Genomic DNA, 12,712 nt, shown 5'->3' with positions numbered 1-12,712 from the left:
TCATGGACATCGAGAAGCATCACGACCTTTTGTTAAAATCTTCACTATCACACAACAAGACATTCACTCATTCGATACTGACAGGCATCTCCCGGCAGAGTGCCCAGCCAAACCTCTTTCTTTCTTTTTCAGTCATGCGCTGTTAGGTTCTCCAGGAGAAATGGATGTTTCGATTTGGCAGCATGAAACGTGAACTTTAAGTATTACATGGCTAGGATTATTTTTGATATAATCCTGAATTTGTTAAAGTTTAATGGACTGTCTCCGACACGTTTCACATAGCTTTGTTTTTCTTAAAATCAGCTGTCATGTTTTGGATTTCTTGAAAGAGACGAGGGCAGTAGACAGAGGCTATGTGAGACACTTTGGACATGTGACGTTGCTAGCAGAACACAATATCACATGTCGTAACACAAGCAAACACCAGGAGTGTTAAATGAGCCATGAAAGTGACCAGAGGAAATTATCTTGGGCTGAAAGTCAAGCGTTCTCAGTCCTGTGTTTTTAAATGCTTGTTTTACGCCTGAAATCTATAGCTAAACATTTATTTGTGATTTGTGTACCCATATACCAATATCATTGAGGAAAAAATTGAGGTGCCAAGGAACTAAATAGCTCAGTTGATCTTAACAGTAAGTGGATGGGCCACTTTGGGGTGACAAAAACCAGAGGCCAGAGGCACTGGAGGCTTGCCAAGCCAGTGCAGAAAAGAGGTCGTCCATCAAGAGGGAGCTCTTTAACTATGAACTCAGTTCCTGTGACAGAAAACATAAGACAATTCAATTCTTTGCTGATTGACTGAGTCGGAGCCTTGGCAGTTCTTCGTGTCTGCACAACAGCGTTTGTGTAGGTGCGTGTGTGTGAGAGAGCGGGACTAAATCGATAATCAATAGGAATTCCCCCTTTGAAGTTGACTCCAGGCAGCTTAGAGTATTAGAGTAAAGCCAAGTAAGGCCAAAGGTGTTGGGAATTAACAATATCCCTGCACATACAGACACGCACAAGATCTCACACATGCACACTAGCATAATTGCAAAGGCAGCAGTCCTTTTAGTTTAATGACTGACATATAATTAAATGTTTTTGGTATTCTGCCACATAAAATGATGTATGTCAGAAAGGGGAGCTCGTTAAAAAGCGGAATAAAGTTAAATATAGTTAAACACCTGTGATCTGTGAAGGACTATAAAGTCTCTTCTTGAGGCCGACGACTCTCATGTAAAAATATCACAAAATACTTTGTCTTGCATTTCGATGTGGGATTGTCTATGACATTATCTATTGATAGAAAGTTGCCTAATTTAGCCCAAAGGCACATCTATAGTAATAGCCTGTATTTCACCTTCATCTGTGTAGCAACACAACTACACCAGTAGAGTCTTGCGAATATTCTACATTTTCTGGGTGACAAAACAAAAGATACCAGACTCAACACAATGGGTTTTCCTGACCAACAGATGTGTAAGAGCCACAGCATGCACTCAGAAGCTTGGCAGTGGTGTTTGTAAGGTGTAGTTTTCCCGTGGGAGTTGCAAATTTTGCAAAACCACATAAAAAAAATTATCTGGTATTCTTTTTAGAAACTGGCGGAACAAAATGAAGACAACACTGAAGAGCCAAGAACTCGAGTTTTACTGATTTTCAGATACTGATACCGATATTTGGTGTGTTCAAAAGCCAATATATTGCCCGATATTCAGGCACATGAAGCACAAACAGATTTTCCTAACATTTTTTATGTATAGTTATTTATTAGTCACAACTATTAATGTGACAACTTGTTGTGGATTTCTTGTTTATGCTCTACACTCTGCCTCGATCAGGTAAAAAAAAAAAAGCCAATGTGACATTTAATCTGAAGGCCACCAGGACGCAAAAGACTTCTAGTCTTACAGAAGGACTGCTGATCGCTCTACAGGCTTTCCTGCTGATGGCAAAAACGCTCATCTTGAGGCTTCAAAACAATGGCCGGTGTAATGGTAGCTACATGCATCTTTTATAGACTTAATTTACTGGTTAGGCTCTGCAGTTCCTTAACCCACCACTTGGGGCTGGCTCCTAAAGTGAGTTGCGTGCTAAAATGTGTAACTGTTGAGCTGAGTATTTATGGTTGCACCCTGTTACAAAAAAAATCGTTTTGGGTGAAATACCAGCAGGTATCAGTGTTTCTAGGATACACACCCATTTGTTTCACTAGTATAGAAAGTTACGTTTTATATATTATTTTTATATTTTTCCACAGTTAAAAAAGGCTATTTTCTGTGAATTAACAAAAAGCTTTCTGATTTAGTCTGGCCAATGAGCCACCAGAGGTTTTTATGTGATTTTGCACATTTATTTCTTACAATTTAAGCCCAAAGAGTCATGCACTTAGTTTTTTATATTAAGATATCTTAGAGATTCAACTTATTTACACTAACAGGAAGAGTTTCATCAGTCCGGTCTACTTGAGATGAAAGCGGGCACTTTGATACTATTGTTGTGGTAATTTTAAGTTGTGCGTTCATTAAACAAGGTATTAGAGCTTTTTTCAGTTGAAAAGTGAGCTACAAATCAAAGCCTTTGAGTCAAATCTACTGAGGTGTTTAGATGGTTTCCTGTGGTTTGTGGACACAGCGGTGGAAATGAGAACAAGTGGAAATGATACGGCGAGAATGAGTATGGATGACAAGAACAGTAAAGAAAGAAAGAGAGAGAAGCCAATTTGACCCGGTGGTGGAGAAAAGAAGACAGCAGGATAGAGCAGAGCAGAGGAAGGACTTTACCCGCTGACGCTCCTGTTGAGTTTCCCCGAAGATGGAGACAGCAAGAGTCAGGGACAGCGACAGAAAGAAAGACCGAGAAAGAAGACGAGAAAGAAAGGAAGAGGGGGAGGGAAGGGAAAAAAGACATAGAAAGACACAAGCACACGCGCACACACAGATACACACACATACACAAAGAGGCCAACAAAGACAGACACAAGAGAGAGGGGGTTTGGTAGAAACAGGAAAAAATACATTCACATGAGAGACAGACAAAAAAGGACAGCAAGATGGGCATACCTGCATACCCGATTACAAATACACACCCTCCACCCATCAACACACACACGCATGCACACAGATTATTCCTTTCCATAAAAAACACTGAGTGGGATACCGAAATACCTGTCAGCTAGAATATCACTCAAAAGTTTAGTGTAACTTATCAGAAATACACTATACTTAATGACTAAAGGAATCACTAATCATATATTACTTATGATTCTTAATGGAATATGTACATAGGTACACAGAAGCCCATTTTCAGTAACCACCACTCTGTTTTTCCAGCAACACATCGCATTACCTAATGCAAATTCCATCCATCTATTTTCTTATCCACGTGTCCAACCCTAATGTAAGCTTGTTATATTAAAATGATTATTGATCTGAATATTTATTGAGCCAAAAACCACTTTACATTTGGCTCGTTGGGGCTCTGTAGCATTAGGCAATGCTGGCTTAATTACAGTCTTAAATTTTCACCTTGAAAAAAAAAAACAATTTCTAGTTTAAAAAAAGATTTAAAAAGAAAGTTTGCAACAGGGCGTACGACTCCTTTGAGAAAAACTGGTGGTGATCTGTGAAGGACGCACTACAGGCTGTCACATGATACCGTTCATTCCTTTGAAAACATAATACTTTTATATTTTTCATTTTTTGTCATTTTGAGACAATAATCAAACACATATTCTCCAAACCAACTGGTAAGTGTTCTTTTTATTTTTATTTTAAATCAGCAACAGTTTTCAGTGCTGACCCAACTGGAAAATGATTTCTAATCATCGGTCCTTTGAAAGGATTGTACTGATATTTATACTTAAGCTGCTTTACTTGATTTAGCTTAATATTTTCTGTTTAACTGAGCTCCTTTTCTGAGCTTCCTGAGCTATGTTTTTGAACACACTAGAACAGTGCTGGAATGAGTCTTTTAAAATGGGCTGTATCACTTTATGTAGATATTCCCTTAAAAATTATAAACGATTCATGGTAACACACATGAACAACCTCACATTTTATACTTAACTGTTTATCAAGTGGTCCTAAGAAATAACTTTCCAGGCTTTCTGCAGATTTCATAAAGTTTTTATTTAACATCGGCTCCTTTTTTAATACTCAATTTTAAGTCCAGTCCTTGTACCTGAGCTTTCTCAGACGAACGTTTTGGGGTTTGTGTTGTTTCTTTGTAAAACCACTTAACACTGACTATGAGTTATTCACCGATAAAAACAGCACCTAACTCAAGGAATAAACCAGTGTTGTGGCTACACAATTGTAAAATCATTTGTTCACATTTCTGTAGCTGAAGCTACTAAAAAAGCCAAAGATAACACAGTTTGACATGGAAACAGGGAGAAAAGGCTGAGGTGTGCGAAATTACACAAGAACTGGACTGAAAATCAGCGGCGACACGCCTTATGGAGTCATGAATCTGAATCAGACATCGACTTCATTGAAGCAGTCTGGGATCATAGTAATATATTATGCTAAAATAATACAAGCACATAATGTAATGCTTTTATATTTTTTTAGAACATTTTGGCTCAAACCAAAAACCGAATGCAATAAAAACGGGGGCTGAGTAATTTATTAAATAACACTACAACTCTTTAGAGTAGATTCTGTAACGTGACATATAATATAAAAGATTTACACTTTAAAATAAAATATAATAATATAGTTTTGTTGAGCCTCTTCGTGCCTCCTTACATTGCAGCAATGTACCTTTTATTCCATCAGCGCTGCTTTACTCTCAGGTACCTCATTGAGCTCTGCAGCTATAATAAGAGCACTTCTGTGAATCAGGCCCCCTGCTGAGACTCTAGACGTGCAAATCTTCCCTCCCCCCTGGCTATCTTTTGCTGCGGCCTGCTGTGCTACCATCTCTATGAAGAATTACCTTCACGGCTGGAGGAGGAAACTCAATTGCTGCATCCATTTACACCAATTCTTATCTTATCACACCATAATGATCAATTAGACCAGGCCTACAGCACAAATTGCCCTCATTAGATCTGCAATCAAATCTAGCGGGATTTTATCAAAGCTTGCTTTGCATGCACATCTACACAGGAGAAGAGAAAGGCGTTAAATCTTTCCAAGTGGCCGGTTCCAGGTTTTCTTGACACGTTAGAGCGCATAGATATATACACAGGACATCCATCACGAGCGGACACTCAAGAAACCAGGATTTGTGTGTACTGTCCCATACACACACACCGTCAACGGGAGAGGAAAGACACTTTCACAGTGTACTGTGAGTGCATGCAAATTTCACTAATGACACTGTATCATTCAGCATTTATTTTGGAGAATGAAAGGTGCCAAAAGCGTGGTTGTTGTGTTCAAAACCCATAAAAATACGAAGCCATTGTACTGCGACCATGCTAAAAACCCCTCTGTACAATGGTTCTGTGATGTACCTGCTTTTAAAGAATGTCATGCGTCAAAGTGGGATTACACAGGTGGGAGTGAAGCCTTCGCCCCCTTAAGTACAAATGTCTGGTAGCTCAGCCCTGAAGCGGATGGTAGGATTGGGGAGGCAAAGGAGAAAACTACAAAGAGGGCGGAGAGAGGAGGCGAAGGTGTGAGGGGCAATGGTGCGAGAGCTAACGAGAAACGGGAAGGGTGATTCAAGAAGTAAATAAGGGGGGAGGAGAGGGGAGGAACACCAGTGCAGGGGGGCAGGAGGCATCTTCTTTTCAGTGGCGAGTCATGCTGGGGAGGGTGCAGCAGTGGACTGATTTTTAACTTGCCATTAGAAATTTATCATCTCTCTGAAACAATTGTTTGTGTTTCTTTCTAAAGTGGTGGAAAATTGTCACCTTTTACTATTTATATATTTTGCTATTTATACTTGTGTGTGTTTGACATTATCCTTGCCTAACCAAAATAATCTAAAATAAGTGTGTGAATGTGTGTGTGAATGTGTGTGTGAATGTGTGGATGACTGCATGTGTAAAGCGCTTTGCGGTCCTTGGGGACTAGTAAAGTGCTATACAAATACAGGCCATTTACCAAAGGTGGTGCTGGATTGGTGCTTTTAAAGGTAAAACCAATTAAGACCTTATAATCAATTAGGTATAAAAAAGTTAATATTTTTATTACTATTAATATTATTTTTTGTTAAAATCTTTAAAAATTAACTGAGTACACCTTTTGTTTTGAACAATATCTGTAATATACCATAGCTGCAGTGCTTCACCAACAGTGTGACAAGTTCAGTTTGTACAGTATCGCCTTACATTTGATACCCTATTTTCTCTATGCTGTATTTGCCTGCATCTGGAGCTTCCCTGGTCAGCTAACATCTACTCAAATACTGACCTGTGCATATGTGTTCATTCACCCCTCAGTTACACCATAACTAATACTATGTTGCCCTTTCTTTGTCCTCCTAAAGTAAGGGAAGGATACGGGACTTCAGGGAGCCTGGGATGTTTGTTAGCTATGGATCTTTTGTTGGTTTGTTGGGAATTTGGAAGCCAGATCAATGCTGTTGGCTTCTTACAGACACACTTCTGGGCAGTTCTTTCCCACCTTATTCACTTCACCTATTAGCTCGTTACATTTTGTGGCTGATTGATATGTAGGAATGATTGTACATAGTTGAGCTGAGCTGATTTTGTGATGATTTAGAAAAGAAGCAAGTAATTGTTCACATTGGGTGACAATTCCACTTTCTGGCCTTATATCATGAATATAATATTTGGTATACTCTGTGTCTTTGGACTCAGTACAAAGTGTCACAAGTTTTGGCATTAAGATCAAATTTGATTAAGTGTCAAGAATTAATCAAAGAATCGACGGATATGGTAACAGCTAGCATGAGATTTAATGTAACAATGCGCTCGATCTGTCTAATCTGTGTAATCTGTATCGATAACTTAAATCCACAAAATAATAATTCGATAAAACAAAAAAGCTTTAGTTCTCTCATCAAGTATAGCTCATGCCATCATTTTATGGTTGTCAGGATGCTGATTTAACACCAATCCCAGTTTAATTCTTGATACTATTTTCGATACCTCTGCAGTAAAGAAATGAGTAAATTTTCTTTTCTCCTTAAGTTATTTTTTTCTTCATATAACCTGTTTTAAAAAATGTTCTTCATAACAAAAATGGTTGGATTGCTGTTGTGATTTTCTGAAATAAAAAAATAACAAAAACAAGAAGCTTCACTTCATGTCACATTCCGATTTCTTACCCCTGAAGTTTTCATGCAGTGGTGCTGTCTCTAAAACACGCTTCATATTTAATCTGAACACTCCCTTACAGTAGCTATTTGCTCAGATACAGATGCCATATTTAGGAGATAATTCGTTGCTTAAAACATCATGAACATAGCTCTCAGTGATGCTGTCTACTGTCCATCACAGCAAGTGTTCATGTAGACACTAAGTAAGACATGCAATGGGCATCCAGAGAGCTGAGGAGAATGCATGTTTTTATTTTCTACCAAACACAAACACACAAATGATCCCTTCAGCTGTATCCATCGCAATAACGTCTAATAAATCATTCCATCCACTACACCCTGCCCCAGCATGCCTTGCTTATTACCCTCCCATGTACTTTCCTGGGTCGTGCAGAAAAAGGAGAGTTAAATACCTGTGCCTCCAGTTTCAATAACATGGTCAGAATGGTGGAGGAGTATGTGTGTACATTTGAGTGTGTGCTGGCAAAAGAGAAGTAAGGAGGGACGCTGAGGAGATGAGTCCTTCCTGGGACAAGTGTTCTTCCAAGTGGCGGATGTAGAGCCTGGGCAATTAAAGGGTTAAAGGTGTCTGGGGCGCCCTCACCCCCACGGAATGACCAATTTTGACCTCCGGACAGGGGCATGGGGAAGAATGACGAGGTGGAGGATGTTGGATACAATGGGTTTTGGAGAGTGGAAGCTTGAATGGTGCATTTGGTGGAATCTGAATAATCAGGAGCGGATAATAGGAGTTGTTGGAGGTTTGGTTTGTGGGATTAACGGCAAGTTAGGGAGCAATGGGCAACACCTCTTCTTAACATACAGCATGAAAATTCAAAGCAAGAGTACTCTACAGCCGGCTGTGAACCATACGGCGAGCAACTTTGTACTATTTCAACAACGTTGAATAAATCTGCATTTAATCTGATGGTGTTCATCTCTAAATTGAGTACCATCAGATTTTCTTACATTTCTTCCACTGTATCTTTGTGCCAAATGTATTTTAAATATATAGCACATTCTAGTATTATTACTTAGTTCCTAATAATGTTCCTCTGTAGTCCACCCTTAGATATCTCAAAAACTGATACTCATGGCCGACAGAGGATGAATCTTACTAATTTTGATGATCTCCCAACTTTTCCTGTGGGAGTTCTCATGGCATACACCCAGGGGCTGTGGTTCAGTACGGAGAGGCCAACTAAGATCACAGAGAGCAGTACAGCACTCGCTTGCTAGGTTACTCTCTCTGCCATATGTTAGAAACAACAGAGGTGTAGGCGATGACACTGAGAAAACGGGTAGGTGAATATAGAGAGGAGGAGGTGCTGATATGAGAGAGGGAGTTGAAAGGTGTTTGACGAGACGACAACAGCAGGGACATGGGCTGAAGAGGACCTGGGGGGAGTGTTGGTAAGCAGGGCTTGGGGGATCTAAGTCAGGGACTGGGATGCAAGAAAAGGGAAGGAAGGACGAAAGAGATGACTCACGGCCTGGTTAGAAGGAAACCAGAGTGGCATGGATTGGCAAAGAGGGAAAAAAGGGATCGGGAGCAAGGAAGATTTGGGAGGAGAAAATGTTGATAAGGAGCAGGTTGCACTTTATAGCTTATAGACAGTTGTGTGGGAAATGATTTGGGAAACTGTTACAGTGGTTGAAATGAAGATGACAGTATAACAAAAAGCCTCTTTAAATAAAAGATGGTGATGATCTTTTACGTGTGAAATATCAGGGATACATTTTAGTTATGGATCGCTGTCAGTTGTTGAGATGAAGGTGGCGAATGAACATCGAGAAAGACCTGCTGATATGATGACACATGTGATGGCGACCGATACAGAAATAGAGATGAAAATGGAAAGGAGGCGACCTACAGAAAACAGGAAAGACTGGGAAAAAAGATGGACAGAAGCAGAAACGGGAACAGAGCGAAGGGGATACTGGACGAGAGGGGATGATGAGCTCTGAAGCAGAGCAGACTGAGACAACAGGAGGGTGAAAGCCGGGCCTCGCCTAGTGTATTGGACGTACACGGCTGACTGACAAAGGTCTTTCTGTCAATGGTTAAATGTGTGTGTGGGTGTGGAAGGATAGTGGAGTAGATGAAGAGGAGGATGGGGAGGGGAACTTACGTGAAGGCGAAGGCCACCAGAGCACCACTAACCACTATAAAGTCCAGAATGTTCCACAAGTCACGGAAGTAGGATCCCTCGTGGAGAAACAAGCCCAGCACCACCATCTGGAAGACAAGGAGTGTGCTCAGCATGATGTATACTCATATACACACATACACAGGGACACTGACTTTACCCTCTAAAGCACGCTGGCCTTAACAGATACAGAAACACACACACAAACAGAGGACGCCTCATACAACTGCACAAAAAGGGCTCAAAATAGAGTCACACAAAGTCGCACTGTGATACTTTGTTACCTTGATCAACATTTCAAATGTGAAGACTGCTGTGAAAACGTAGTCAAAATTACGCAGCACCTGCGGAGGGACACAACACCATGAGATAAATTAACATATTAGAGGGAGCGGATGAATCAGAGTGAGAAAAGACAAACGGAGGAGAGATTAGCAAAGAAAAAAAGTACACACTAGAAAGACAATTATCCTAGTTCTAAACCTGTTTTAGGTTTCCATTTTCAAACAGCTCAATCACAAAATCCACTTGCCGTGAGTGAGATTATCCATAATTTCTTTTGTCATAATATTTCTTTTCGGTGTTAACCTATCCTCCACATTCTCTAAATCTTGATTCAATGTTATAACAGAGAAAAAAAGCTACTAAATATCTGATCTCCATAAAGAGATGTGTTGATGCATGATCAGTCATCCAGGAAAGGAAATACGTCTTTATGGAAATCCCAAAAAGTTGATTCTGTTCATCGTGATGTAGCGTTTTCAGTGGGAGGTGACTTCTTCAGTCTCAGCTGACGGCAGGTTTTCCCAAACCTCCATTTACATAATGACTAAGACGAGCACCAGTGACAATGATCAAGAATCATCATGGTTAATGATCAAGAAATTGACCTCACAGCTTATTTTTGTTGGTGATGTTAGTTTCAGTCAATATGCAAACTAGGGGTGGGGGAAAAATCGATACTGTGTAGTATCATGATATTTTGTTTGCTAATAATGTATCGATACAGGGACAGCAGAAATCGATATTTTGCTCTGACTTCAGAGCATGTTGATCCTTTTTCTGAGCAAGAATCCTGACATTCCTTCACTGTCCAAATGTGTTTAACTTTCTTTTTGGCAGCAATAAACATGACAGTTTACTTATTTTAATTTAAGACATGTTTTATTTTAATTAAGTTTAAAACTTAATTAATGTAATTTAATGTAATTATTTAATGTAAAATTATATTTTGTTTTAATTTACTTTCAAATTCTTCAGTTGCTGAAGGGGCTGCATAGTTTTCATAAACTGCATAGTTCAGAATAGCTATAATTGTACCAGATGGGTGCGTTCAGTTAAGTTGGACTAGACTGTAATACAAACCGTTCAGTTTGTCAACAATAAAACTAAAATGAGAGAAAGACTGAGTGTGAGACTTTGTTATTAGATAAAATGAATATTGATAAAGTTTACCTTTATGTACAGAATCTGAATATCGCAAAATATTTTTAAAAATTGCAATAATATCGTATCGTGCGTTAAGTATTGTGATAATATCGTATCGTGGGATGTATGGTGATTCCCACCTCTAATGCAAACGTACTGTTTATAAGGTTGGGGAAACCTGGGTTGATGAACAGAATCAGCTTTTTGGGTTTTCCACAAAGAGATATTTGCATGTGATCTATAGCCAAGGGCCTACATTGGTAATAGAAGCTTTCTGGTGTGCATTGCTACTGACCAATCCTGTTTGAGTAAGCTTTGGTTGGATGCAAGCACATCCATCGATGGAACAGGAAATCTTGTGTGCCGGATATGAACTGTCGGTTGCAAAACTGCTAAATATCTGCCTTGCAATCACTCCTCATTATCACATGTGGGTGTTATCAATAGGTATGTAAAAAGGGAATATTAATTGATGATGTGATACCTATGATTAATATGTATTATGAACAATTTAGCTGTAGCCAAATCCTTCTAGCCCTAGCACAAGCTATTTATATCACCACTGCTGACCTCTTCACTGACAGGATTTATTAACAACTAATAACTTTACTTTAGAACCATATACTATTCCCAGATCTTGCTAAAAGTTCTCAAAATCTTCATTTTTATATCTGTTGTAGACATCCCATCAAAAAAGAAGAACGATGCAGACAGAAAAACACAAACACATAGTCGTGTCTCACATCGTTTTGCGGTGACTTGGGGTTGACAGGGTCCTCTGCAGCAAGAGCGATGCTGCTCATAGCGATGACAGTAAGGATGGTGAACTCAAAATACTTCAGAGTCAGGATGTAGTGACAGCACTTCCGAAACCTGGTGCAGACACACAGACGCGTGTGCATGTTAAGAAATAAAACCCCCCACAACACATTAAATATGAAATATGTCTTAGGCTGTAAAGAAAAACTTTCCCTTACAATAACTTTTCCATATTCTAGAAAATAGCATGGTACAAAGCTTGGAGCTTGTGTGTGTATAAACACAGACACACACACACACAGAGTATATACTCACGGGTTAGTGGTGGACAATATGAAGCAAGAGCTATAAGGAGGCATGGGTTTGGGGCCATCTTCATCTCCGCCCTCGCTCTCCTCCTCTTTCTTCTCCTCACTCTTCTTCTGGTCGGTGTTGGCGTTCTTGTTCACTAAACAAATCCAGCAAAGAAAACAGGGAGAACTCAGAATCGACAGACACAAAGAGATAACGTTTGACACATAAAGACTGATATTGCACTGTTGTTAAGTTCAAGAGGAAAGCCAACTATTTTAATTTAGGTGTCACTGCAGTGATATTATACACAGTATTATAGTACAGTCAAAGACATGTTTAAAAAATAAATAAACTGATAAAAAAAGTTAGACTGGGGTGCAGTATTGTAGTGAACTGCTCATGAGTGACCACTGGAGGGCGCTCTTTATTGGTTGAACAGGCAGCAGGCTGGAAGCAATGGTGACTGTGAATGTTTGGTATAAGGTAAAAATAAAACTGCATCCATGCAGTTTAGTATTAATAAAAAAGGTGGAGGCCAGACACTCGTCTACTGCCATATCTAAGTGTATACAAATGTAGTTTATTGACCACATTGTCCACAAGCCTATGTCCTTTCAGTAAACGCAGGTAGCTGCTGCAGCAGAAATTATCATTATTGGAGCGTAAGGAGTGCATATTATTATAGTAGGGTACCTGCCAGAAAGGTTTTTCGTTACTGCGTTAGCTCTCGTTGCATTAGCTCTACATTTTATTGTTGAAAAATACTCTGAAATACCATGAAGGTATAATGGCATCAAAAATAAATATTTTAAGTATAATGTTTTTGCAATCTGACCCATAAAAAAAACCAACACTCTTTT

At 39.4% G+C, this 12,712-nt stretch overlaps 1 protein-coding gene across 9 annotated transcripts in view; it reads right to left on the bottom strand.

Annotated features, from left to right (window-relative positions):
• cacna1ab (calcium voltage-gated channel subunit alpha1 Ab) overlaps window positions 1-12,712 on the bottom strand; it is a 113,384-nt gene that overhangs the window by 51,496 nt on the left and 49,176 nt on the right. For all 9 annotated transcript variants that reach the window (XM_087841512.1, XM_087841508.1, XM_087841511.1 and 6 more), the window contains exons 21-24: window positions 11,874-12,006; window positions 11,543-11,672; window positions 9,656-9,715; window positions 9,354-9,460 (exon numbers count right to left, since the gene is read on the bottom strand). In XM_087841512.1, coding sequence (XP_087697638.1) covers window positions 9,354-9,460; window positions 9,656-9,715; window positions 11,543-11,672; window positions 11,874-12,006 — 430 coding nt within the window. The remainder of the gene's footprint in view (window positions 1-9,353; window positions 9,461-9,655; window positions 9,716-11,542; window positions 11,673-11,873; window positions 12,007-12,712) is intronic.

The sequence above is a fragment of the Neolamprologus brichardi genome, chromosome 6 (assembly GCF_056152115.1).
Source record: "Neolamprologus brichardi isolate AB-2024 chromosome 6, ASM5615211v1, whole genome shotgun sequence".
Classification (NCBI taxonomy): domain Eukaryota; kingdom Metazoa; phylum Chordata; class Actinopteri; order Cichliformes; family Cichlidae; genus Neolamprologus; species Neolamprologus brichardi.
This window is presented reverse-complemented; position numbering and strand designations above follow the sequence as displayed.